Source organism: Cherax quadricarinatus, chromosome 78, assembly GCF_038502225.1.
Source record: "Cherax quadricarinatus isolate ZL_2023a chromosome 78, ASM3850222v1, whole genome shotgun sequence".
In the NCBI taxonomy this organism is placed as follows: domain Eukaryota; kingdom Metazoa; phylum Arthropoda; class Malacostraca; order Decapoda; family Parastacidae; genus Cherax; species Cherax quadricarinatus.
The window spans coordinates 16,299,833-16,326,868 of NC_091369.1; the positions used below are offsets into that span (position 1 = coordinate 16,299,833).

At 39.0% G+C, this 27,036-nt stretch overlaps 1 protein-coding gene across 1 annotated transcript in view; it reads right to left on the reverse strand.

The window, feature by feature from the left end:
- Positions 1 to 27,036, reverse strand: part of LOC128701631 (neural cell adhesion molecule 2-like) — a 431,261-nt gene that overhangs the window by 56,990 nt on the left and 347,235 nt on the right. The window contains exon 7 of the mRNA XM_070101740.1: positions 7,679 to 7,823. Within this exon, the coding sequence (XP_069957841.1) occupies positions 7,679 to 7,823 (145 nt within the window). The remainder of the gene's footprint in view (positions 1 to 7,678; positions 7,824 to 27,036) is intronic.

Below are 27,036 nucleotides of genomic sequence, written 5' to 3' on the forward strand. Positions count from 1 at the left end.
TCCACCTCTGGTGTAAATTGTGGGACCCATAGCCTCGGAGAAGTGGATAAAAAGGCTTCAAGGAGGAATATATATATATATATATATATATATATTATATATATATATATTTATATATATATATATATATATATATACAGTATATAATTTATATATATATATATATATATATATATATATATTATTTTTTTATTATCACACTGGCCGATTCCCACCAAGGCAGGGTGGCCCGATAAAGAAAAGCTTTCACCATCATTCACTCCATCACTGTCTTGCCAGAAGGGTGCTTTACACTACAGTTTTTAAACTGCAACATTAACACCCCTCCTTCAGAGTGCAGGCACTGTACTTCCCATCTCCAGGACTCAAGTCCTGCCTGCCGGTTTCCCTGAACCCCTTCATAAATGTTACTTTGCCCACACTCCAACAGCACGTCAAGTATTAAAAACCATTTGTCTCCATTCACTCCTATCAAACACGCTAACGCATGCCTGTTGGAAGTGCAATCCCCTGGCACACAAAACCTCCTTTACCCCCTCCCTCCAACCTTTCCTAGGCCGACCCCTACCCCGCCTTTCTTCCACTACAGACTAATACACTCTTGAAATCATTCTGTTTCGCTCCATTCTCTCTACATGTCCGAACCACCTCAACAACCCTTCCTCAGCCCTCTGGACAACAGTTTGGTAATCCCGCACCTCCTCCTAACTTCCAAACTATGAATTCTCTGCATTATATTCACACCACACATTGCCCTCAGACATGACATCCCCACTGCCTCCAGCCTTCTCCTCGCTGCAACATTCATCACGCATGCTTCACACCCATATAAGAGCGTTGGTAAAACTATGCTCTCATACATTCCCCTCTTTGCCTCCAAGGACAAAGTTCTTTGTCTCCACAGACTCCTAAGTGCACAACTCACCCTTTTCCCCTCATCAATTCTATGATTCACCTCATCTTTCATAGACCCATCCGCTGACATGTCCACTCCCAAATATCTGAATACATTCACCTCCTCCATACTCTCTCCCTCCTATCTGATATCCAATCTTTCATCACCTAATCTTTTTGTTATCCTCATAACCTTACTCTTTCCTTTATTCACTTTTAATTTTCTTCTTTTGCATACCTTACCAAATTCATCCACCAATCTCTGCAACTTCTCTTCAGAATCTCCCAAGAGCACAGTGTCATCAGCAAAGAGCAACTGTGACAACTCCCACTTTATGTGTGATTCTATATCTTTTAACTCCACGCCAAGACCCTCGCATTTACTTCTCTTATAACCCCATCTATAAATATATTAAACAACCACGGTGACATCACACATCCTTTTCTAAGGCCTACTTTTACTGGGAAATAATTTCCCTCTTTCCTACATACTCTAACATGAGTCTCACTATCCTCGCTAAAGCTCTTCACTGCTTTTAGTAACCTGCCTCCTACACCATACACCTGCAACATCTGCCATATTGCCCCCCTATCCACCCTGTCATACGCCTTTTCCAAATCCATAAATGCCACAAAGACCTCTTTAGCCTTATCTAAATACTGTTCAGTTATGTGTTTCACTGTAAACACCTGGTCCACACACCCCCTACCTTTCCTAAAGCCTCCTTCTTCATCTGCTATCTTATTCTCCGTCTTACTCTTAATTCTTTCAATAATAACTCTACCATACACTTTACCAGGTATACTCAACAAACTTATCCCCCTATAATTTTTGCACTCTCTTTTGTCCCCTTTACCTTTATACAAAGGAACTATGCATGCTCTCTGCCAATCCCTAGGTACCTTACCTTCTTCCATACATTTATTAAATTATTGCACCAACCACTCCAAAACTATATCCCCACCTGCTTTTAACATTTCTATGTTTATCCCATTAATCCCGGCTGCCTTACCCCCCTTTCATTTTACCTACTGCCTCACGAACTTCCCCCACACTCACAACTGGCTCTTCCTCACTCCTACAAGATGTTATTCCTCCTTGCCCTGTACACGAAATCACAGCTTCCCTATCTTCATCAACATTTAACAATTCCTCAAAATATTCCCTCCATCTTCCCAATACCTCTAGCTCTCCATTTAATAACTCTCCTCTCCTATTTTTAACTGACAAATCCATTTGTTCTCTAGGCTTCCTTAACTTGTTAATCTCACTCCAAAACTTTTTCTTATTTTCAACAAAATTTGTTGATAACATCTCACCCACTCTCTCATTTGCTCTCTTTTTACATTGCTTCACCACTCTCTTAACCTCTCTCTTTTTTTCCATATACTCTTCCCTCCTTGCATCACTTCTACTTTGTAAAAACTTCTCATGTGCTAACTTTTTCTCCCTTACTACTCTCTTTGCATCATCATTCCACCAATCGCTCCTCTTCCCTCCATCACCCACCTTCCTGTAACCACAAACTTCTGCTGAACACTCCAACACTACATTTTTAAATCTACCCCATTGTGAAGGCTTACTCAGCCCTGTAATAACTTCAGACAGTATTACTCAGGCTGGCTCCTCCTCAGGAAAATTAATGAATAGAAAAAGAAATAATAACAGACAAAAATAAACACTTTATAATACAGAAAATATAAAATATAAAACACTTAAATATGAAATATTAATCCTACATTAAAGAAAATGAAAAATGAAAAATATAAATAACTGAATTCAACGCTAGTATATAAAGGGGTGTCTGGTGTTGGTGACACTGTTGTTGAAATCGTAGCCGTTGCTGATGATGGGGGAGGGGGGTCGCAGGTGTTGGTTACGTCCCACTGGCTAGTTCTTCACAGTATAGCTTTGAGTATTATATCCCGATGACAGGAAAGCAGGTTCTTTACCGCTGCAATGATGTGGGGTTACGTTCTGCAATTTCATACAGGTGCACAGGTAATTAAATCCAAAATGGGACGTCTCCAGGACGTTAGTCCGTCTCCATCAGTTCTTCTCGTTGATTGACAGGTGACCCTCTCTGTCATCCAAGAGTAGTGTTGGGAGCTGTGAGTCGAGTGATTTACTGTTTGACCAGAGCCCCACACGTCACCTTTCGGGGGGGGGGGGAGTGGGAGGGGAAGGGATAGTGGGAGCTAGACTGACCCTACGCAAGCAGCCGGCAATCAAACTATCACTTTAGGGGTGGGGGAGAAAAAGCGGGAATAGCGGGAGCTGGACTTACCCTACCTTAACAAGTAGCCGGCAATGAAACTATTGTTACTACATACTCCCTCGCTACTCCTATCTACTGAACTTTTCCCTCACACCCATACCTCTTCGACCCCATTGCCTATGCTCTCATTAGCCCATCTATCCTCCAATAGCTGTTTATATCTTACCCTAACTGCCTCCTCTTTTAGTTTATAAACCTTCACCTATATATATATATGTATATATATATATATATATATATATATATATATATATATATATATATATATATATATATATATATATATATATATATATATGTCGTGCCGAATATGTAAAACTGGTCAATTAGCAAGAACTCATTTAAAATTAAGTCCTTTCTAAATTTTTCTCCTATACGTTTAAAGATATATTTTTTTCATTAATGTTGATATAAACATTTATAATTTTGCACCAAAAGGAACTTAGAAAACTTACCTAACCTTATTATAACAAGAACAATTTGTTTTAGCCTAACCCAACTAAATATATTTTAGATTTGTTTACAATAATTTAATACTAAACAAGCAAAGTGAAATTAGTGAAATGATTTTGGCTAAATTATTGCATACACAAATTTTGACTTGTCCTATATGGCAAGATGAGCGTTGCTATTTAAGCCAAGATCGCAAGTTCTGCCTCTTCGGCACGACATAGATATATATATATATATATATATATATATATATATCTATATATATATATATATATATATATATATATAGATATATATATATATATATATATACATATATATATCCTTAAATGAGTTTAAAAACAGCACTTCTGTGATTCGTTTTGTCAGTGGCACTAACTGTGAAAAACAGCTACTTGGCTTCCGTTACGGACTCACAGACCAGAACCCCAATATCTCTCTGGATGGTTGCTCTCTACCAACCTTATATGTAGATTGTTAACTAACTCTTTGTCCTTTGCTGGATATCAAGCAAGATTTTTTTTTACTTAAAATGTGGTTTAGTTTAGTTTTCAGCTATTAAACTTTGGCCTGAACCTTTTCTCCAAAAACTTTATAGGTTTTATACGTTATATGCGTCTCGCTTTTGTGCCTTCATGATACATTCTTGCAGTTAAATTGCCTCCACCATTGTTTTTTGCATTCTACCTCCGAAGGGGATTTCATAGACTCTGAACATGGAGTAACGATGCTGTTAGAGAAAGAGAAAAGTAAGGAGGGTGAGAGAAATGGAGGAAGGTTGAGAGGAAGATAGGAATAGATGGAACGAAGGAGAGAGTGTGAGAGGGAGGGAGGGAAGGAGGGTGAGAGGAAGGAAGGGAGGGTGAGAGGAATGTTAAGAGAGGGGAAAGGGAGGGTTATAGGTAGTGAGGGAGAGAGAAAGGGAGAGAGCGGATAAGGGTGAGACAGACGAACGGAGGGCGAGAGGGAGGGTGATTGAGAGATAAACAGGGAGGGCGAGAGAGGGGGAGGAAACGTCGAGGGTATGATTGACGGAGTGGGCGGCTTCAGAACCGGGTGATCCTTGGTAAAAGATCATTCAACTAATATATTCCCCTGACAAAACTATTCAACCTCTAAATCGACAGCATAGGTCTGTCTCTACTAGCAGTTTAGAGGAAGCCTGTTTGTTAAACTGCTGCCAAGATGCAGGTTCCTGACCCAGCAAAGAAACCTCCTATTCTTGTCGAGAGAACTTTGTCGAAGTTGTCAGAGATGACAGTAAGGTAGGATGAAGTGTATCTCATACTTAAATCTCTGGATCAAGAAAAGGCTGTGGGTCAGTATAAGGTGAGTTTACCTGGAGTTTACGTGGAGAGAGTTCCGGGGGTCAACGCCCCCGCGGCCAGGTCTGTGACCAGGCCTCATGGTGGATCAGGGCCTGATCAACCAGGCTGTTACTGCTGGCCGAAAGCAATCCAACGTACGAACCACAGCCCTGCTAGTCAGGTACCGACATTAGGTGCCTGTCCAGTGAGAACGAGACTGCTGAGTAGATGTGTTAACCAGCTAGCATTACCTCTAACTCAAATCTAATAGCGCTGCCTTACACAGTGTAAAGTACCTCCGTGGAAAGAACCAAATGTGGCCCTTGTTCACAAAAGTTTGAGCAGACCGGAAATCAGCAGCTAGAAACCAGTGTCACTCGTCTTTCACTGACAAAATTCTTGAGGCGATAACTATAATCTATGTGACACCAGTCAGCGGATGAATCTAAGATAAGCCGTGTAGTAGGACTAAATATCGCTGGTATAACACCAAGAACTCTTGGCAAAACTGCCAGCACTTAGAGTATCTGGCTCCGCAGGACACGTCCTTAGGTACGTTTGATCCTTCAGAAGGGCAGGTGCTGTCATATCCAGTTATGACTGAATGACGTGAATGGTGGAGAAGCATCCTACTCTTACTATACTCTCATACTTTTCTTCATCTTGCTCATCTTAATGAGGAACAATCCTCACCCCTCACAGCTTATATCACGAGTAGCAGCCTTAGAGTTAAACAAATCCACTAGTCTAAAACATCTTCGCTCAATACCCCTCACTTAAGCTGAGAGCTGCACTGCCGCTACCTCTGCACACAGCTGCCTGGCCACCTTCAGTAAGTACTGATCTGTAGCCATCATACACAGCCCTTCTTCTACTGGACCGCCCACCTGTCCACTGCTTCTTAAGTAATCCTCTATACTTAATACTTTGACTCATGGCTTTCTTGTTATTCCTGTTTTATTTGATATAATGAGTTTTAATTGTTTTTATTTGTGCTTGTTAATCACGCTTCTTTCCATTATTTTTCTTCATAATAAGATTGCAATAATTCATGCTACAAGAATACCCTGCGGGATTGATGTATTAAGTTTGGGATTTTATTTGTTTTTCTGAACTGGGAGGTGACTTTTTCTGGAACTTGTGGTACTGGAGAAATTATCTGAAACTCCTTTAATAACCAACGTTTTAGCATGACGAACTTTGTTAGGTAAGACACATATGCAACAGTTAGGTATCTTTATTTCGAAACGTTTCGCCTACACAGTAGGCTTCTTCAGTCGAGTACTCGACTGAAGAAGCCTACTGTGTAGGCGAAACGTTTCGAAATAAAGATACCTAACTGTTGCATATGTGTCTTACCTAACAATCTGTCGGTATTTTATACCATTTTAATGTTCATGACGAACTTTCCCTAGTAAACCACGCTAACCTTTGATATCACCTCCAACTGCTATATCTCGCGTCTGCTCCAGGATATAAGGTCTGGTTTAAACTAAGGGCCTTACAACCTCCTATCAAGGCTGAGGAACTGATCTCCAGTATTATATTCTCGTGTATTCGACTGAAGAAGTCTGCTAAGCAGGCAAAATGTTTGGCAGTAATGATTCCCACTTGTTACACTTGTGTCTTATTCATCAGCTTCTCTGTACTGTACACTAACACTAATATAAAACAGGACGTACAGCAATGCATTCAAGTTGGACAAAGGATATGGGGCAGCACTGATTTGGCAGTAGAATTGTAGATGAGTAGAACAAACTCCCAGACAGCATCATTGAAGTGAGAACCTCGGATAACTTTAATTAAGAAGAGTAGCTTTAGAGACTGGACAAATATATGAGTGGGAGGGGCTGGGTTTGATTGGTGTCATGGGGTACGGGAGTTATTTCTTGGGTAGCTTTAGGTAGAGGTCGTTTTGATAAGGACCTGCCTCGTATGGGCCAGTAGGCCTTCTGCAGTGTTCCTACATTCTTATGTTCTTAAAATCAGGTGGAAGAGGTGTATGTGGGTGGATGTTAGCTGGACGTACCTAGCAGTAGACAGTTCTGCTGGAAATATAAACACAAATGCAGTATAATGTGATCCTTTATTGACAACGTTTCACCCACACAGTGGGCTTTTTCAAGTCACACACGGATCTACCTGGGGTGTGTGACTTGAAAAAGCCCACTATGTGGGTGAAACGTTGTCAATAAAGGAACACATTATACTGCATTTGTGTTTATATTTCCATTGTGTCGGTATTTTATACCATTTACTTCCAGACAGTTCTGCTGCAGTACTCCACTGTTCTTTACTTTAATTTAAAATTAACAAATATTTTTTCCTCGTTAACTTTTAACTTATACACTTACTTTAGGTGCATTAATCATCTTGTCATCTACTAGATATTGCTCTGCGATCTACTAGTAGATTGAGATCGGTGTTTTGGCTACCCTTATCCTAAATCAAGTAAGGGAACGCACACCATGTGACCTAAACGTGTGTTAGCTCTCCGACCAGAAATATAGTGATTATTGCCTATAATTAACATGACTGAAAGGACCCAGAGAAAGCGCGGGGTACACCTAATACCATGGTTCACATAACATTAATTAGATACCAACGTGTTAGTCAACAGTTGCGTATAGCATCCTGAGCGTCGGCAGTGCATCACAGATAAGAGTAAGCTTTGAAATAAGCTGAGCTAATGTGATAGTTCTTGACCTGTGGCTGAACTGTTTAGAAAAAAGCATATTAACTCACATTGGACATCAAGTTTCCACTGGTCATGCAGGGGACGGTGGTCTATTACAGGAGACTCTGCCAAACACTTGAGTAACTTGCCACCGTCAGAATCGCGAGGAACCAGCTGAAGTTTACTCAGTGTGATGTTCCCGTTGCTCGCAGTCTGTCCATTAGAGAGGAGGATAAATTAATTTTAATAAATTTTAGTAACCAAACTCATCTTAACATTACGTAACCTTCCATAACAAAATCTAATGTAACCTAATTCTGCAAAAATCAATACGAGTAAATGTAGTATTTAGTAATGCAAAGATGTCAGTAGCCTAATGTTTTCCAGGCTCCACGCCAAGCATCATGCCAAAATTAATTTTACACGGGTTTTACATCTCACAAGGATGTAAACTCCATCAACGTTTATTCATTCCTCAACTGGCTTGTATAATGAACATGTCTGCGCAGCAAATGGACATTTGAAAACATCAAATCTGAATCACTGGCCCAGAGATTTCCACAGTTTAAATCTATATTTCATTGTTTGTTGCCTAAATAACCTGAATACTGAAGCACCAGTTACAAAACAAGCGTTAAGTGGGACGATGTTTTGCTCTATGTAGAACTGCTGTATAGCCCTTGTGGCTTAGCGCTTCTTTTTGATTATAATAATAATCTATGTAGAACTTTACCCAGTCATACAGTATGTCTTTTATTTTCAAAAGAAACGTGAAACATTGTATTTTGTCTCTTGATTCTCGTACTTGTCAGCAATATGCTATTTCATCCAGCCTAAATTACGTCTGTAATAAAACCGATGGTAGAGCAAGGCTTCGAAGTGGGTTAAGAAAGGTTTACAGTGATGATTTTGTAACAAAATAAGAAACAGATGAGGATGATACTAATACAGTCAATGAAAACTTTATTTTGGCAACGTTTCGCCAACACGACGACCCTGAACTTCCTCTTTCGTGAATGGATTTCATTGATTTAGTAGAGTTAGGCATTACATAGGACGGCACCTGCTACAAACACTCCATTTAAAGGAATGTGAAATATTTTCATACTATAAATGCAAAACAAAAGCTCTTGGGGAGGAAAATATAAAATTTCTACTCTTGACAAAAGAATTTTAATGATCGTTCCTAAAATCTGATAAATACATATTTTTGTTAATGTTACCGAGACTACTAATGTCTGTTAGGTAAGACACTTTAAGGGTGATGGACTGATTACATCGTCTTCAAGTATCTTCTGCTTCTATCAACTTTTCTGTACTGGACTGAAGAAGCCTACTGTGTAGGCGAAACGTTTCATAATAAAGATACCTAACTGTTGCATATGTGTCTTACCTAACAACGTGTCGGTATTTTATACCATTTTAATGTTCACTACTAATGTCTACATGGAAACATATAGGATATATAATCCGTGTTTCCTCAGAGTGCAAAACCATAAGAAACATTTAAAAAATAAATCTTGACTTGTAGAAATCTTGCTGAAAAAAAATCATGAAGAGAAACGAATATAAAAAGAAAGCAGATTGATATATAATTTTGCCTACATGCAACGTCGCCTCCAACACCACAAATATTATGAACCAAGGCGATAATATAATGTCTGTTCATAAGACACGTGCAACAGTTGGGTATTTTTTTCCCAAACATTTCGTCTACACAGTGGGATTCTTCTTTTGAATACAGAGGAGTCAGCAGAAGCAGTAGGGGTGCAAAGACAATGTAATCAGTGCATCACCCTCGAAGACGTAGTTTTGAGGTAGTCAGTTCCTCAGCCTGGAGAAGAGTTCTTCTCAAGGCTTCTGCAGTTGTATTCGAGTGAAGAAACATACTGTGCTGGCGACACGTGTGTCTTAATTGTTAACAACCACTCTGTTGTGACGTTGTAGGCGACGCTGTTGTAGGCGACGTTGCTGAAGGCGACGCTGCTGAAGGCGACGTTGCTGAAGGCGACGCTGCTGAAGGCGACGCTGCTGAAGGCGACGCTGCTGAAGACAATGCTGCCAGGAAACCTCGCCACCACCAGCAATGATCCATCAAAGTTTATGAAGCTGCTTCTCATGTGAAATGATGTCCTAATGAAGTTTCCAATTACTTTTTGCGTGTGTTTATCAACTACAGTTCGGAGGCTCTAAAATACTGATAGATAGTCTGATATTTAATCATGGAAACCTTTGCTAAATTGACAGAATGGGAATTTTGACCTAGAGATTGCTCAAACATCCTCGTGTAACTCATATGTAAGAATTATCTACTATTAAAAAGGGATGACCTGAGAATGAATTCTTCAAGATATGTGCAACTAGTACCATGATTCTATACAAACTGACGAAGGATATCTATGTATAACAAAGAGAGAGAGAGAGAGAGAGAGAGAGAGAGAGAGAGAGAGAGAGAAAGCATCCTGTCGAGAGAGCATCCTGTCGGCCAACATTAGAGGTTTCATTACTAATGTTGGAGAGCTCACACATAGTTTTGTGAACACTCGACGTCCCGACATGATAGCTGTTGTTGAAACATTTTTGGACGACAGAACTCCAGAAAATTTTACAAGAATTTGCTGGCTACACCTCATGGATGAGAAGAGACAGGCAAGGGCAAGTGGGAGGTGTTGCTGTACTCACCTATTTGTACTCACCTATTTGTGGTTGCAGGGGTCGAGTCCTAGCTCCTGGCCCCGCCTCTTCACCGGTTGCTACTAGGCCCTCTCTCTCCCCGCTCCATGAGCTTTATCAAACCTCGTCTTAAAACTGTGTATGGTTCCTGCCTCCACTACGTCATTTTCTAGGCTATTCCACTGCCTTACAACTCTATGACTGAAGAAATACTTCCTACTATCTCTCTGACTCATTTGTGTCTTCAACTTCCAATTGTGGCCTCTTGTTTCTGTGTCCCCTCCCTGGAACATCCTGTCCTTGTCCACCTTGTCTATTCCACGCAGTATTTTATATGTCGTTATCATGTCTCCCCTGACCCTCCTGTCCTCCAGTGTGGTCAGGCCGATTTCCCTTAATCTTTCTTCATAGGACATTCCCCTTAGCTCTGGAACTAACCTTGTTGCAAACCTTTGTACTTTCTCTAGTTTCTTGACGTGCTTTATCAAGTGCGGGTTCCAAACAGGTGCTGCATACTCCAGTATGGGCCTGACATACACGGTGTACAGTGTCTTGAATGATTCCTTGCTAAGGTATCGGAATGCTGTTCTCAGGTTTGCCAGGCGCCCATATGCTGCAGCAGTTATCTGATTGATGTGTGCTTCCGGAGACATGCTCGGTGTTGTACTCACCCCAAGATCTTTCTCCTTGAGTGAGGTTTGCAGTCTTTGTCCACCTAGCCTATACTCTGTCTGCGGTCTTCTGTGCCCTTCCCCTATCTTCATGACTTTGCATTTGGCAGGATTAAATTCGAGAAGCCATTTGCTGGACCAGGTGTCCAGTCTGTCCAGGTCTCTTTGAAGTCCTGCCTGGTCCTCATCAGATTTAATTCTCCTCATTAACTTCACATCATCTGCAAACAGGGACACTTCTGAGTCTAACCCTTCCGTCATGTCGTTCACATATACCAAAAATAGCACTGGTCCTAAGACCGACCCCTGTGGGACCCCGCTCGTCACAGGTGCCCACTGTGATACGTCATTACGTACCATGACTCGTTGTTGCCTCCCTGTCAGGTATTCTCTGATCCATTGCAGTGCCCTTCCTGTTATATGCGCCTGATGCTCTAGCTTCTGCACTAATCTCTTGTGAGGAACTGTGTCAAAGGCCTTCTTGCAGTCCAAGAAGATGCAATCAACCCACCCCTCTCTCTCTTGTCTTACTTCTGTTATTTTATCATAAAACTCCAGAAGGTTTGTGACACAGGATTTGCCTTCCGTGAATCCGTGCTGGTTGGCATTTATACTCCTGTTCCGTTCCAGGTGCTCCACCACTCTCCTCCTGATAATCTTCTCCATAATTTTGCATACTATACACGTCAATGACACAGGTCTATAGTTTAGTGCCTCTTTTCTGTCTCCTTTTTTGAAAATGGGAACTACATTTGCTGTCTTCCATACCTCAGGTAGTTGCCCAGTTTCCAGGGATGTGTTGAAGATTGTGGTAAGTGGTACACACAACATATCTGCTCCCTCTCTAAGGACCCATGGAGAGATGTTGTCCGGTCCCATTGCCTTTGAGGTATCGATGTCCCTTAGCAGTTTCTTTACCTCCTCCTCATCTGTATGTATGTCGTCCAACACTTGTTGGTGTATTCCTTGTTGGTGTCCCCATCTGGTCTGTCCCCCCAGAGTCCTTCCTGTCTCTACTGTAAATACTTCCTTAAATCTCGTGTTGAGCTCCTCACATACCTCTTGATCGTTTCTTGTGAGTTCCCCACCTTCTTTCCTCAGCCTTATCACCTGGTCCTTGACTGTTGTCTTCTTCCTAATGTGGCTATACAGCAGTTTCGGGTCAGATTTGACTTTCGATGCTATGTCGTTTTCATACTGTCTCTGGGCCTCCCTCCTTATCTGTGCATACTCGTTTCTGGCTCTTCTACTAATCTCCTTGTTTTCCTGGGTCCTATGCCTCCTGTACCTTTTCCATTCTCTGTTGCACTTAGCTTTTGCCTCCCTACACCTTCGGGTAAACCAAGGACTCGTCTTGGTCTTCCTATTATTTCTGTTTCCCTTGGGAACAAAACTTTCCTCTGCCTCCTTGCACTTTGTTGCCACATATTCCATCATCTCGTTTACTGATTTTCCTACCATTTCTCTGTCCCACTGAACCTCCTGCAGGAAGTTTCTCATACCTGTGTAGTCCCCCCTTTTGTAGTTTGGCCTGTCCCCTTCAGTTCCTGTTCCCTTCTCCACTTGTAACTCTACTATATAGTCAAAACTCAGAACCACATGATCGCTAGCTCCAAGGGGCCTCTCGTAAGTGATGTCCTCGATGTCTGAACTGCTCAGGGTGAACACAAGATCCAGTCTTGCTGGCTCATCCTCCCCTCTCTCTCTGGTTGTGTCCCTGACATGTTGATGCATGAGGTTTTCAAGTACCACATCCATCATCTTTGCTCTCCATGTTTCGGGACCCCCATGTGGCTCCAGGTTTTCCCAGTCGATCTCCCTGTGGTTGAAATCGCCCATTACCAGTAGCTTTGCTCTGCTCGAGTGAGCTCTTCTTGCCACCTCAGCCAGTGTGTCCACCATCACCCTGTTGTTTTCTTCGTACTCCTCTCTTGGCCTCCTGCAGTTCTGTGGTGGGTTATACATCACTCCAATGACTACTTTATGTTCTCCGGACTGAATTGTACCTACAATGTAGTCTCTTTCTCCAATCATGTCCATGCCTTCCATTTCCTCAAATCCCCATTGGTGTTTTATGAGCAGTGCAACCCCTCCTCCCCCTCTACTCCTTCTATCTTTCCTCAGGATCTGATATCCTGTTGGGAAGATTGTGTCTGTTATTATCTCAGCGAGTTTTGTTTCTGTGACTGCTATGATGTCTGGGGATTTTTCACTGATTCTTTCATTCCACTCCTCATGTTTATTCATTATTCCATCCGCATTTGTGTACCAAACCTTTAGTTTCTTTTCTATCATTGTGGTCATGCAAGTGTATTGGGGTTGGGGGAGGGAGAGCCTTGGTGGGGGCCTATATGGGGCTGTGGTGTAGGTGGGGTATGTGCTGATGGGGGTGGGGTCAGAATGCCCATAAGGGACAGTTGTTGGGGTGAGGTTTGTGATAAGGGGGTTGGTGGCAGAGGGAACAGTGAGTGGGTTGGAGTATAGGTTGCTCAGTTGCGTTGGGAATGTCGCGGGTGGGGTCTTTTGGTGGGAGATTCTGTGGGGTGTGTTTGCCCTTCCTCCTGTGTCTGGGTCCTGCTCATTTTCATTGCTTCTCGTTCCTCCTTGCGTCTCTGTACCCTCTCTTTCAGTGTAGTCCTTTCTTCTTGTGTTCTGTCGCGGTCGAGGAATACTCTCTGGTACCCCTCTTTGTCTCTCAGTCTTGCTTTCTCTTGCAGAATCCTGTGTGCTTCTCTAAACGTGTACATGCCAGCACATTGATGTTGCCACCCCTACTCATCTTGAAATGATGTTCTTCAAGCTCTGCATAAACACTAATACCTTTGTACTAGGATGTGCAATGTACAGACCTCAGTGACAACACGCAGACCCCATCAGCTTCCTAATGAAAAATATGGACTCTCTTCTGCTACAACACAACTGTCATATCATAATTGTTGGTGACCTCAACCAACACCTTATACAGAGGGACTTTGATGACCTTCTTGCAGTATTTGACATGAGAAACTTTGTTGATTTCTCTACTCACATCTCTGGCTCCTCCCTTGATCCAGTAGTGAGTAATCTGGCAGAAGGCATAGTCACTTGTCAACCCCTCGGCTACGTTGGATCATCTGATCACAAGGCTGATTTTACGACACTTAAGATCCCAATAGAACGAGGTGAGGAGTCCACACGCACAACCTGGCTATGGGAAAGAGGTAATTGGCCAGCCCTTTGCTCTGAGCTCGCCACCACCGATTAGAATGCTCTTCTTCAAGGGGATGTTGACAACCAAGTGAAAGCCTTCACGGACAAATCCTTAATCTACATCAAGAACACATTCCTCGCAGGCAATATGTGACAAAGCCTACAGATCATCCTTGGTTTGGCTTTCGCTGTAGAGAGGCTGCTACTGTTAAGTACAAAGCATGGCGAAGGTATAAGAGACATCTTACCACCTATAACAGGAACTTGTACAGGCAAGCCTGTAGGCATATGGGTGACGTTCAAAAGTGGGCCATTGCTAAATGGGAGGTGGACACAAAAAGAAAGCTAGCATCAGGTAGGGTAGGCTCCAAAACCTGGTGGTCCCTGGTCAAGGACAAACTAGGTTATCAGCCTGATGAACTCATTCCACCTCTAAATCGAAAGGATGGGACCACCTCTACTAGTAGTCAAGAGAAGGCGGACCTCTTTGCTGAACACTTTGCTACCAAAATGCAAGTTCCTGATCCAGCAAGGGACCCTTCTTGGCTACCTGCAAGAACTGTGTCAAAACTGTCAGTGGTGACAAGGCAGGAGGAGGTGCATTTCCTACTTAAATCGCTTGACCAAGAAAAGGCTGTGGACCCAGATAAGTTGAACCCAAGATTACTGAGAAGATATGCAGACCAGCTAGCAGCACGTCTAACTCCCATCTCTCAGCACTGCCTAATACAGTGTAAATGGCCCTCTCTGTGGAAAGAGGCAAATGTAGTCCCTGTTCACAAAAAGAAGAGCAGAGCAGAAATCAGCAACTACAGACCAGTGTCACTCCTGTCAATCACTGGTAAGATCCCTGAGGCAATAATCTCAAGACAAATGACAGAGTTTTTTGACTACCACTCACTACTTTGTGATCGTCAATATGCCTTCAGGAAAGGTTACTCTGTTCACTCCAGTGAACGCGGTCCTGTGGGAACGTATTCACGTGGAAACCCTCCTCTTTTCTGCAGTTTTTGCAAGCTCCTAATGATGTGTTGACTGCAACACGAAAGGCCTAGAGCTTGGTTTGCGATATTTGCTTATATATATATATATATATATATATATATATATATATATATATATATATATATATATATATATATATATATATATATATATATATATATATATGTATATATATATATATATATATATATATATATATATATATATATATATATATATATATATATATATATATATATATATATATATATATATATATATCGTGCCGAATAGGCAGAACTTGCGATCTTGGCTTAAATAGCAATGCTCATCTTGCCACATAGGACAAGCAAAAATTTGTTTATGCAATAATTTCGCAAAAATCATCGTAAACCTAACGAAAAAAATATATCTCATTGTGTTTGCTTAGTATTAAATTACTGTAAACGTATTTAAAATATATTTAGTAGGATTAGGCTAAAATAAGTTGCGCTTCTTCTGATAAGGTTAGGTAAGTTTTCTAAGATTCTTTTGGTGCAAAATTAATTTTTTTTTACATTAACATTAATGAAAAAAATATATCTTTAAACGTCTCAGAGAAATTTTCAGAAAGGACTTAATTTTAAATGAGTTCTTGCTAATTGACCAGTTTTACATATTCGGCACGACATATATATATATATATATATATATATATATATATATATATATATATATATATATATATATATATATATATATATATATATATATATATATATATATATATATATATATATATATATATATATATATATATATATATATATATATATATTATTATATATATATATCCTAGCTCCAAGATCGTTAAGAGTTCCGTTCAATTTTCTTTCAGAATTCCTATTATCATTTGTCTTGTCACTTATGAAAATGGGATTATCAACGGCTTTGTCCGTGAGTGAAGTGAGATTCCCAGTTGATACCCTGATTCCCCGTCCTGTAGTGCCATTTATTTTAATGCTTCGTTCCTTTCAATATGCATGTATCATCTTCCTCGCGTTGCATTTTCTTAAGCTATTACACGAGCCTGTGTTGGGAGCTGCAATTGTATAGTGTTGCGAGGATGCGTTTTGTGTTGCAGGAGTGATTGTGGTGTTGCAAGATCTATCGTCTTTCATCCATTTACTCATTTTTATATCATTCTTTCTATCATGGTGCTTCATTTCGTACTATGGCGGATAGTTGGATAACGCATCGCCATAATTATAATTTGATATATTTTTGTCTATAATAGAATGACAAGATCGACAACAAATATGGTAAGAGGAAACTGTTTGCTGGGAAAACTTTTATTTAAGGATAACTTCCCGGCCACACTGTGGCGGAAGAATGTCTTTAAATAAAGCTTTACTTTGCAAATGGTCTTTCTTTTACCGTATTACCAGATTTTCTCCTCTCAACCCCACAAATTCTTTAAATTTTTCGCTTTTTCTTTGCCGTCGGCTTTATTTGACGTCGATTTTTGTACTTATAGTTTTTGTTTATGGATGACTTCATTTTAATATATTTTTTTTTAATTCCCATGTTCACACTAACTCTTTTTGCTGTTGTTTATTAGGCGTCTTCTTTGTCGATTGCTTTCTCCTCTTTTGGTAATTTTTTTTTGGTTAGGTTTTGCCTGTGTCATCTGACTTTTCTTATCTTCTCTCTTATTCTCTGTTTGCTTGTCTCTATCGCTTTCTCACTGTACATTACGGTGTTGTTTGTTTGTTTGTCTCTGTCTCTTACTGAATGTTTGTTTGTCTGCTTGTCTTTCTCTAAATGTAAGAGACAGAGACAGACAAACACACAACAGGACGGGGAATCAGGGTATCAACTGGGAATCTCACTTCACTCACGGACAAAGCCGATGATAATCCCATTTTCATAAATGACAAGACAAATGATAATAGGAATTCTGAAAGAAAATTGAACGGAACTCTTAACGTTCTTGGAGCTAGGATATATATATAATAATAATATATATATATATATATATATATATATATATATATATATATATATATATATATATATATATATATATATATATATATATATATATATATATATATATGTCGTGCCGAATAGGTAAAACTAGTCAATTAGCAAGAACTCATTTAAAATTAAATCCTTTCTAAAATTTTCTCTTATACGTTTAAAGATATATTTTTTTCATTAATGTTAATTTAAAAATTTTTAATTTTGCACCAAAAGGATCTTAGAAAACTTACCTAACCTTATTATAAAAAGAACAATTTATTTTAGCCTAACCCAACTAAATATATTTTAGATTTGTTTACAGTAATTTAATACTAAACAAACACAGTCAAATGTATTTTTTTCGTTAGGTTCAGAATGATTTTGGCGAAATTATTGCATACACAAATTTTCACTTCTCCTATACGGCAAGATGAGCGTTGCTATTTAAGCCATGATCGCAAATTCTGCCTATTCGGCACGACATATATATATATATATATATATATATATATATATATATATATATATATATATATATATATATATATATATATATATATATATATATATATATATATATATATATATATATATATATATAAATTAGGTGATGAAAGATTGAATATCAGATTTGGAGGGAGAGAGTATGGAGGAGGTGAATGTATTCAGATATTTGGGAGTGGACGTGTCAGCGGATGGGTCTATGAAAGATGAGGTGAATCATAGAATTGATGAGGGAAAAAGAGTGAGTGGTGCACTTAGGAGTCTATGGAGACAAAGAACTTTGTCCTTGGAGGCAAAGAGGGGAATGTATGAGAGTATAGTTTTACCAACGCTCTTATATGGGTGTGAAGCGTGGGTGATGAATGTTGCAGCGAGGAGAAGGCTGGAGGCAGTGGAGATGTCATGTCTGAGGGCAATGTGTGGTGTGGATATAATGCAGAGAATTCGTAGTTTGGAAGTTAGGAGGAGGTGCGGGATTACCAAAACTGTTGTCCAGAGGGCTGAGGAAGGGTTGTTGAGGTGGTTCGGACATGTAGAGAGAATGGAGCGAAACAGAATGACTTCAAGAGTGTATCAGTCTGTAGTGGAAGGAAGGCGGGGTAGGGGTCGGCCTAGGAAAGGTTGGAGAGAGGGGGTAAAGGAGGTTTTGTGCACGAGGGGCTTGGACTTCCAGCAGGTATGCATGAGCGTGTTTGATAGGAGTGAATGGAGACAAATGGTTTTAATACTTGACGTGCTGTTGGAGTGTGAGCAAAGTAACATTTATGAAGGGGTTCAGGGAAACCGGCAGGCCGGACTTGAGTCCTGGAGATGGGAAGTACAGTGCCTGCACTCTGAAGGAGGGGTGTTAATGTTGCAGTTTAAAAACTGTAGTGTAAAGCACGCTTCTGGCAAGACAGTGATGGAGTGAATGATGGTGAAAGTTTTTCTTTTTCGGGCCACCCTGCCTTGGTGGGAATCGGCCAGTGTGATAATAAAAATAATATATATAAATATATATATAAGCAAATATCGCAAACCAAGCGATACAAGATGCAAAACAATCACGGGGGGAGTAGAATGATAGCTCTAGGCCTTTCGTGTTGCAGTCAACACATCATTAGGAACTTGCAAAAACTGCAGAAAAGAGGATGGTTTCCACGTGAATACGTTCCCACTTGACCGCGTTCACTCCAGTGAACGGGGTCCCCTGGGACATTCAGTGAACTTCGAAAGAGATCTGAGTGGCTTAAGTACTGTGTACGTTGATGCAAAGTGTGCAGGTTCGAATCCTGCTGTGGATGCGAGCCAAGTATGCAGCAAACATTTTCTCTCTAGATGGCAACGTTGAGACGCTGGAACATGAAAGTGGCGTCCCTTAGGTCCCTGGCTGTGTCAATGAATCTGGAACCCAGCTATTTGATGAAACATGTATCATTCTTTCCCTATGATCCTAGTGTCTCTGATCCCACAGGAACAAATTGATACTGATGGCCTATGATTCTGTACTTGCTTAACTTGTACTACTCCCTGTGATCCGCAGCACATCCTTATTGTTGAACGCTGTGATGGATGTATGTGTCAGCCAGACACGACATGCTAAAAGACTGTCATTCTTCCAGTGATAGATAGTGATCTCGTCATCGCGGTTTGCAGGATTGAGAGAATTGCTAAGCCGGGTATCCAGCTGAAGCAAGGCTCCTCTTTATAATTTCGTTTACTTTAGAGTGCCTAGCTTGCCAACCCTTGGTTTTGGAGCAGTTTAGACCATGTAGACCATAATGGTCGGTTTGCTTATCACCAATAATTACACATATATTACACGCGAATTGGGGCAGCAGGCAGAGAGCCACTGCAATATGGAGAGCCTGTAGGTCGAAGCATGTTCCCATTGCCGATATGGGAACTGTTAGGTGGAAGTCTCCAGAGTGATGTGCACTCACATCTTGGAGACGGACAGTCTTCTTGTTGGATGTTGCAACCCTATGCATGTTGTTAAGAACCTTAATAGCAATGGAGCCATCCCATCTGTATTGTCTGTAGGCCAGTGTTGCACTGCTCTCACTCATAATGGCCCTGTTACTGCTTGGATCCTGTGTTCCTGCTACGTCATGCAGGTTGCTTTATTAGCTCGTCTGATGCTGTGGACGAGAATAAGAAAGCGTTCTCCCAGCCCATCAAGCCTGACTGGAAGTGAGGCTTCCAACCACTGTCCATCTTCAAGGGAAAGATTCATTACTCTGTCTAGCTTAAATTTTACAAGGGAGTCATATTCTTCGAATTTCAGACTTTCGAAAACTGGGGAACATCTCAAAAATTAGGTGAGTTTTGGGAGGGACAAGCATCATGTGTATCATTTGGCAGAAGGCATCATTTTCTTTCATGCTGCCTTTCATCGTCCTGATATTTCTTTTTCCAGATCAGATCTATGGCATTAGACCCGAGAGGAGCGCCATAAACATTGCTATTGGCTGGATCTGTGGCTCGTGCTCCTGGCAAAGCAGCACTATTATCCTAACGATCTGTTGGTAGAAACTGTTCGGTATTTGGTGGGGTTTGAAGATAGGCGTAGGCTCTCTCCAGTATCATTTGTTTTCCTGGTGCCGTCTAGGAAACATTCTGTAGCTCCAGCCAGGGTACTATCATCCAAAAATCAATTATTGAGTTCACTGGACATTGTTTACCTGACTTCCTTGATGGCAAGACAGATAAGAAGGGGGGCGAGAGGGCCCCTCTATTGCACGCCTTCAGATGAGTCAATTTCATGTTCAACAAACAGTAGGTTAGAAGTAACAGGACTGGATGAAAGGATAAAGGGAAGAGAAATGTCTAGAAACTGCATAAAGAGAAGCATCCCTTCTGACTAAGTTACACGCGTCGGCAAAGTCCAGTTTAACCAGGGATTTTTGATCTGACATGTTACTAATGCATACCCATGCTGCAGGGACCGCTGCTTCACAGCCTCGTTGGTTTCAACATTGTGGCAGCCCTGTGACTCACCATCCTCATTGCAACTCTGGCAATAAATTTTCGAAGGGTATAGTCAACCACAAAGGGAATGATTCCTTCATCCTTTTTCCGGAGGGCACATAGTGATACACAAAAGAAAAGTGACCTAAATTTCTCTGGGACACCTCCAGCCAGGCACACTTGTGAGTTCAGACAACAGCTCTCTGAAACATCTCCAGGTGCTGGGTGAATGACATTACAGTTTTATACACATCAGTGTCTTGTAGAGGTAAATGTTCTTCACCTGCTGCACTGTTAGGGAGGTCAATGTTAGTACTGAGAGATCTGCGTGGATGTTTGTCCTTCAGAGCTTGTGCTGTAGTCTTATCCTTGAGGGGGATGGTATCTTCACTAGTTATAAGCCTTAGTGTTCCACTAGAATTTCTCTCTTCTATTTATTTCGCTAATTTGGGCTCTGATTTTAGAGCCTTAAGAGGGTGTTTGTCGCACTAGAGGGGAGACAGATGAGGCTATCATCTCTACGGACACAGTTATTGCCCTGATAACAGATAAACAGATGTTGCTGGGACTTGCTCTTTCTGGGTGGGACAGGCCCTGGTATTTATGTGGGGCTATGCGATTAGTGGAAAATGCAGAAATAACAGTGAGATATGCCGATCCACATGCGCCAGTGATATTTTATTATTCTGTGGCCTAATGACCCTTCTGGATTTTGACTATAATAATACTAATGTGGCCTAAATTTTGACTGTAATAATACTAATGTGGCCAAAATTTTGACTGTAATAAAAATAATGTTGCCTAAATTTTAACTGAAACAATACTAATGTGGCCTATATTTTAGAAATTGGTATAGGTATACTGGTGTATGATAATTTTGTAATAGTTTTGAGTGTTGCATATAGTATTGCATATATACTGCATTTTTGTACATGTAAGTTTATCTGCCCTTCCTAGAAATCGACCCAAGGTGTAATAAGTGTATTGTCCAGCTGTTTAGTTCTTTTAGTGAATTTACCTTTGTAGTCGCAGAGTGGTGTATTTTTATATTTTATATGCCCGTTGACAAGGCTTTAATCCCTGAGTGCCAGTATGAAAACGTAACAGTGTGTTACAGTAAATCACTGGTACCACTACTCTGGGCTTCCCAGCTTTGATTGTGCCCCAATATATAACCAGTTGACTAATTTTCATGTGTCCTCATCACCTCAAATCTCCACTAATTTCTAACTGATACAGTCATTCTTCCCCCTATCTTGTATCATCTGACGTTACTGGGAATATGATGTCATTTATCATTTCAGGCTCTTTCGTCTCTGTAACAGCTATGATGTCTGGGTTTACCTCTACTATCTATTCTATAAACTCATTACTTTTGTTCGACAATCCATTCATATTTGTGAACCAAATTGAGCTTCACTTCTTTTACCATGTTCTGGTTATTTTTGTCTAATCTTTCTGGTCGTTAAACATCTAGTTAGAGCAAGGTAGGCAGAGCTAAGGTTGGTGTGTATCAGTATCAGGAGAGGGAGAGAGAGGTCTATATCCAGAAAGTTAATTTTACTGGGCGTTGTTTATCGTGCAGTAGGTGCAGATTCACTGAAACCTTTTCATCTGCTCAGTGTATTCTCACCCACTGAATCCAGTGAGTCCTTTATTCAGCCATAATAATGTTTTTCATAAGCTCTTCCCTTGCTATATTACACATCACCTCAGTTTCCTTCTTAAGGATATGTAGTTTCTCATTTTCCTCCTCCAGTTTGCTCTTAGATAATTTATAATCATATCCGAAGAGTGCAATTCACTTCCTGCACTCCCCTCTGTCCTTTGGGTTTCCTGGTTCTCAAATATATTATTTTCTTGCACTCATGATTAGGACTACCTTTGAATAAGAACCAGTAGCTAATATTACTTGATTATTTAATCACCTATATATGGCTAAAGGGGTCGAATCCAAGTTCCTGCTTGCCAGATGCTCTCCCTTCTAGTCGCGTGGACCTTACTGTACCTGCTTGTAAAGCTATGTATGGAGTCTGTATATATATATATATATATATATATATATATATATATATATATATATATATATATATATATATATATATATATATATATATATATATATATATATATACATGTATATATATATATATATATATATATATATATATATATATATATATATATATATATATATATATATATATATATATATATATATACATATATATATATATATATATGTATACACATATATGTATATATATATATATATATATATATATATATATATATATATATATATATATATATATATATATATATATATATATATATATATATATATATATATATATATATATATATATATATATATATATATATATGTCGTGTCGAATAGGCAGAACTTGCGATCTTGGCTAAAATAGCAACGCTCATCTTGCCATATTGGACAAGTGAAAATTTGTGTATACAATAATTTCGCCAAAAATCATTCTGAACCTAACGAAAAAAATATATTTCACTGTGTTTGTTTAGCATTAAATTACTGTAAACAAATCAAAAATATATTTAGTTGGGTTAGGCTAAAATAAATTGCGCTTGTTATAATAAGGTTAGGTAAGTTTTCTAAGTTCCTTTTGGTGCAAAATTAAAATTTTTTGCTTCAACATTTATGAAAAAAATATATCTTTGAACGTATAAGAGAAAATTTTAGAAAGGACTTAATTTTAAATGAGTTCTTGGTAATTGACCAGTTTTACATATTCGGCACGACATATATATATATATATATATATATATATATATATATATATATATATATATATATATATATATATATATATATATATATATATATATGTATATATATATACATATATATATATATATATATATATATATATATATATATATATATATATATATATATATATATATATATATATATATATATATATATGTCGTGCCGAATAGGCAGAACTTGCTATCTTGGCTTAAATAGCAACGCTCATCTTGCCATATAGGACAAGTGAAAATTTGTGTATGCAATAATTTCGCCAAAATCATTCTGAACCTAACGAAAAAATATATTAGATTGTGTTTCTTTAGTACTAAATTATTGTAAACGTATTTAAAATATATTTAGTTGGGTTAGGCTAAAATAAATTGCTCTTGTCATAATAAGGTTAGGTAAGTTTTTTAAGATTCTTTTGGTGCAAAATTAAAATTTTTTACATTAACATTAATGAAAAAATATATATCTTTAAACGAATAAGAAAAAATTCAGAAAAGACTTAATTTTAAATGAGTTCTTGCTAATTGGCCAGGTTTACATATTCGGCACGACATATATATATATATATATATATATATATATATATATATACATATATATATATATATATATATATATATATATATATATATATATATATATATATATATATATATATATATATATATATATATATATATGTCGTGCCGAATAGGCAGAACTTGCGATCTTGGCTTAAATAGCAACGCTCATCTTGCCATATAGGACAAGTGAAAATTTGTTTATGCATTAATTTCGCCAAAATCATTCTAAACCTAACGAAAAAAATATATTTGATTGTGTTTGTTTAATATTAAATTATTGTAAACGTATTTAAAATACATTTAGTTAGGTTAGGATAAAATAAATTGCTCTTGTTATAATAAGGTTAGGTATGTTTTTTAAGATTCTTTTGGTGCAAAATTTAAAATTTTTACATTAACATTAATGAAAAAAATATATCTTTAGACGTATAAGAGAAATTTTTAGAAAGGACTTAATTTTAAATGAGTTCTTGCTAATTGACCAGTTTCACATATTCGGCACGACATATATATATATATATATATATATATATATATATATATATATATATATATATATATATATATATATATATATATATATATATATATACATATATATATATATATATATATATATATATATATATATATATATATATATATATATATATATATATATATATATATATATATATATATATATATATATAGTTTGTTGAATTATGTATTGGTAGATAAAAGACTGTTGAGTAGACTTCAGGATGTACATGTTTATAGAGGGGCCACAGATATATCAGATCACTTTCTAGTTGTAGCTACACTGAGAGTAAAAGGTAGATGGGATACAAGGAGAATAGAAGCATCAGGGAAGAGAGAGGTGAAGGTTTATAAACTAAAAGAGGAGGCAGTTAGGGTAAGATATAAACAGCTATTGGAGGATAGATGGGCTAATGAGAGCATAGGCAATGGGGTCGATGAGGTATGGGGTAGGTTTAAAATTGTAGTGTTAGAGTGTTCAGCAGAAGTTTGTGGTTACAGGAAAGTTGGTGCGGGAGGGAAGAGGAGCGATTGGTGGAATGATGATGTAAAGAGAGAGTAGTAAGGGAGAAAAAGTTAGCATATGAGAAGTTTTTACAAAGTGGAAGTGATGCAAGGAGGGAAGAGTATATGGAGAAAAAGAGAGAGGTTAAGAGAGTGGTGAAGCAATGTAAAAAGAGAGCAAATGAGAGAGTGGGTGAGATGTTATCAACAAATTTTGTTGAAAATAAGAAAAGGTTTTGGAGTGAGATTAACAAGTTAAGAAAGCCTAGAGAACAAATGGATTTGTCAGTTAAAAATAGGAGAGGAGAGTTATTAAATGGAGAGTTAGAGGTATTGGGAAGATGGAGGGAATATTTTGAGGAATTGTTAAATGTTGATGAAGATAGGGAAGCTGTGATTTCGTGTATAGGGCAAGGAGGAATAACATCTTGTAGGAGTGAGGAAGAGCCAGTTGTGAGTGTGGGGGAAGTTCGTGAGGCAGTAGGTAAAATGAAAGGGGGTAAGGCAGCCGGGATTGATGGGATAAAGATAGAAATGTTAAAAGCAGGTGGGGATATAGTTTTGGAGTGGTTGGTGCAATTATTTAATAAATGTATGGAAGAGGGTAAGGTACCTAGGGATTGGCAGAGAGCATGCATAGTTCCTTTGTATAAAGACAAAGGGGATAAAAGAGAGTGCAAAAATTATAGGGGGTAAGTCTGCTGAGTATACCTGGTAAAGTGTATGGTAGAGTTATTATTGAAAGAATTAAGAGTAAGACGGAGAATAGGATAGCAGATGAACAAGGAGGCTTTAGGAAAGGTAGGGGGTGTGTGGACCAGGTGTTTACAGTGAAACATATAAGTGAACAGTATTTAGATAAGGCTAAAGAGGTCTTTGTGGCATTTATGGATTTGGAAAAGGCGTATGACAGGGTGGATAGGGGGGCAATGTGGCAGATGTTGCAGGTGTATGGTGTAGGAGGTAGGTTACTGAAAGCAGTGAAGAGTTTTTACGAGGATGGTGAGGTTCAAGTTAGAGTATGTAGGAAAGAGGGAAATTATTTCCCAGTAAAAGTAGGCCTTTGACAAGGATGCGTGATGTCACCGTGGTTGTTTAATATATTTATAGATGGGGTTGTAAGAGAAGTAAATCCGAGGGTCTTGGCAAGAGGCGTGGAGTTGAAAGATAAAAAATCACACACAAAGTGGGAGTTGTCACAGCTGCTCTTTGCTGATGACACTGTGCTCTTGGGAGATTCTGAAGAAAGTTGCAAAGATTGGTGGATGAATTTGATAGGGTGTGCAAAAGAAGAAAATTAAAAGTGAATACAGGAAAGAGTAAGGTTATGAGGATAACAAAAAGATTAGGTAATGAAAGATTGAATATCAGATTGGAGGGAGAGAGTATGGAGGAGGTGAATGTATTCAGATATTTGGGAGTGGACGTGTCAGCAGATGGGTCTATGAAAGATGAGGTGAATCATAGAATTGATGAGGGGAAAAGAGTGAGTGGTGCACTTAGGAGTCTGTGGAGACAAAGAACTTTGTCCTTGGAGGCAAAGAGGGGAATGTATGAGAGTATAGTTTTACCAACGCTCTTATATGGGTGTGAAGCATGGGTGATGAATGTTGCAGCGAGGAGAAGGCTGGAGGCAGTGGAGATGTCATGTCTGAGGGCAATGTGTGGTGTGAATATAATGCAGAGAATTCGTAGTTTGGAAGTTAGGAGGAGGTGCGGGATTACCAAAACTGTTGTCCAGAGGGCTGAGGAAGGGTTATTGAGGTGGTTCGGACATGTAGAGAGAATGGAGCGAAACAGAGTGACTTCAAGAGTGTATCAGTCTGTAGTGGAAGGAAGGCAGGGTAGGGGTCGGCCAAGGAAAGGTTGGAGGGAGGGGGTAAAGGAGGTTTTGTGTGCGAGGGGCTTGGACTTCCAGCAGGCATGCGTGAGCGTGTTTGATAGGAGTGAATGGAGACAAATGGTTTTTAATACTTGACGTGCTGTTGGAGTGTGAGCAAAGTAACATTTATTAAGGGGTTCAGGGAAACCGGCAGGCCGGACTTGAGTCCTGGAGATGGGAAGTACAG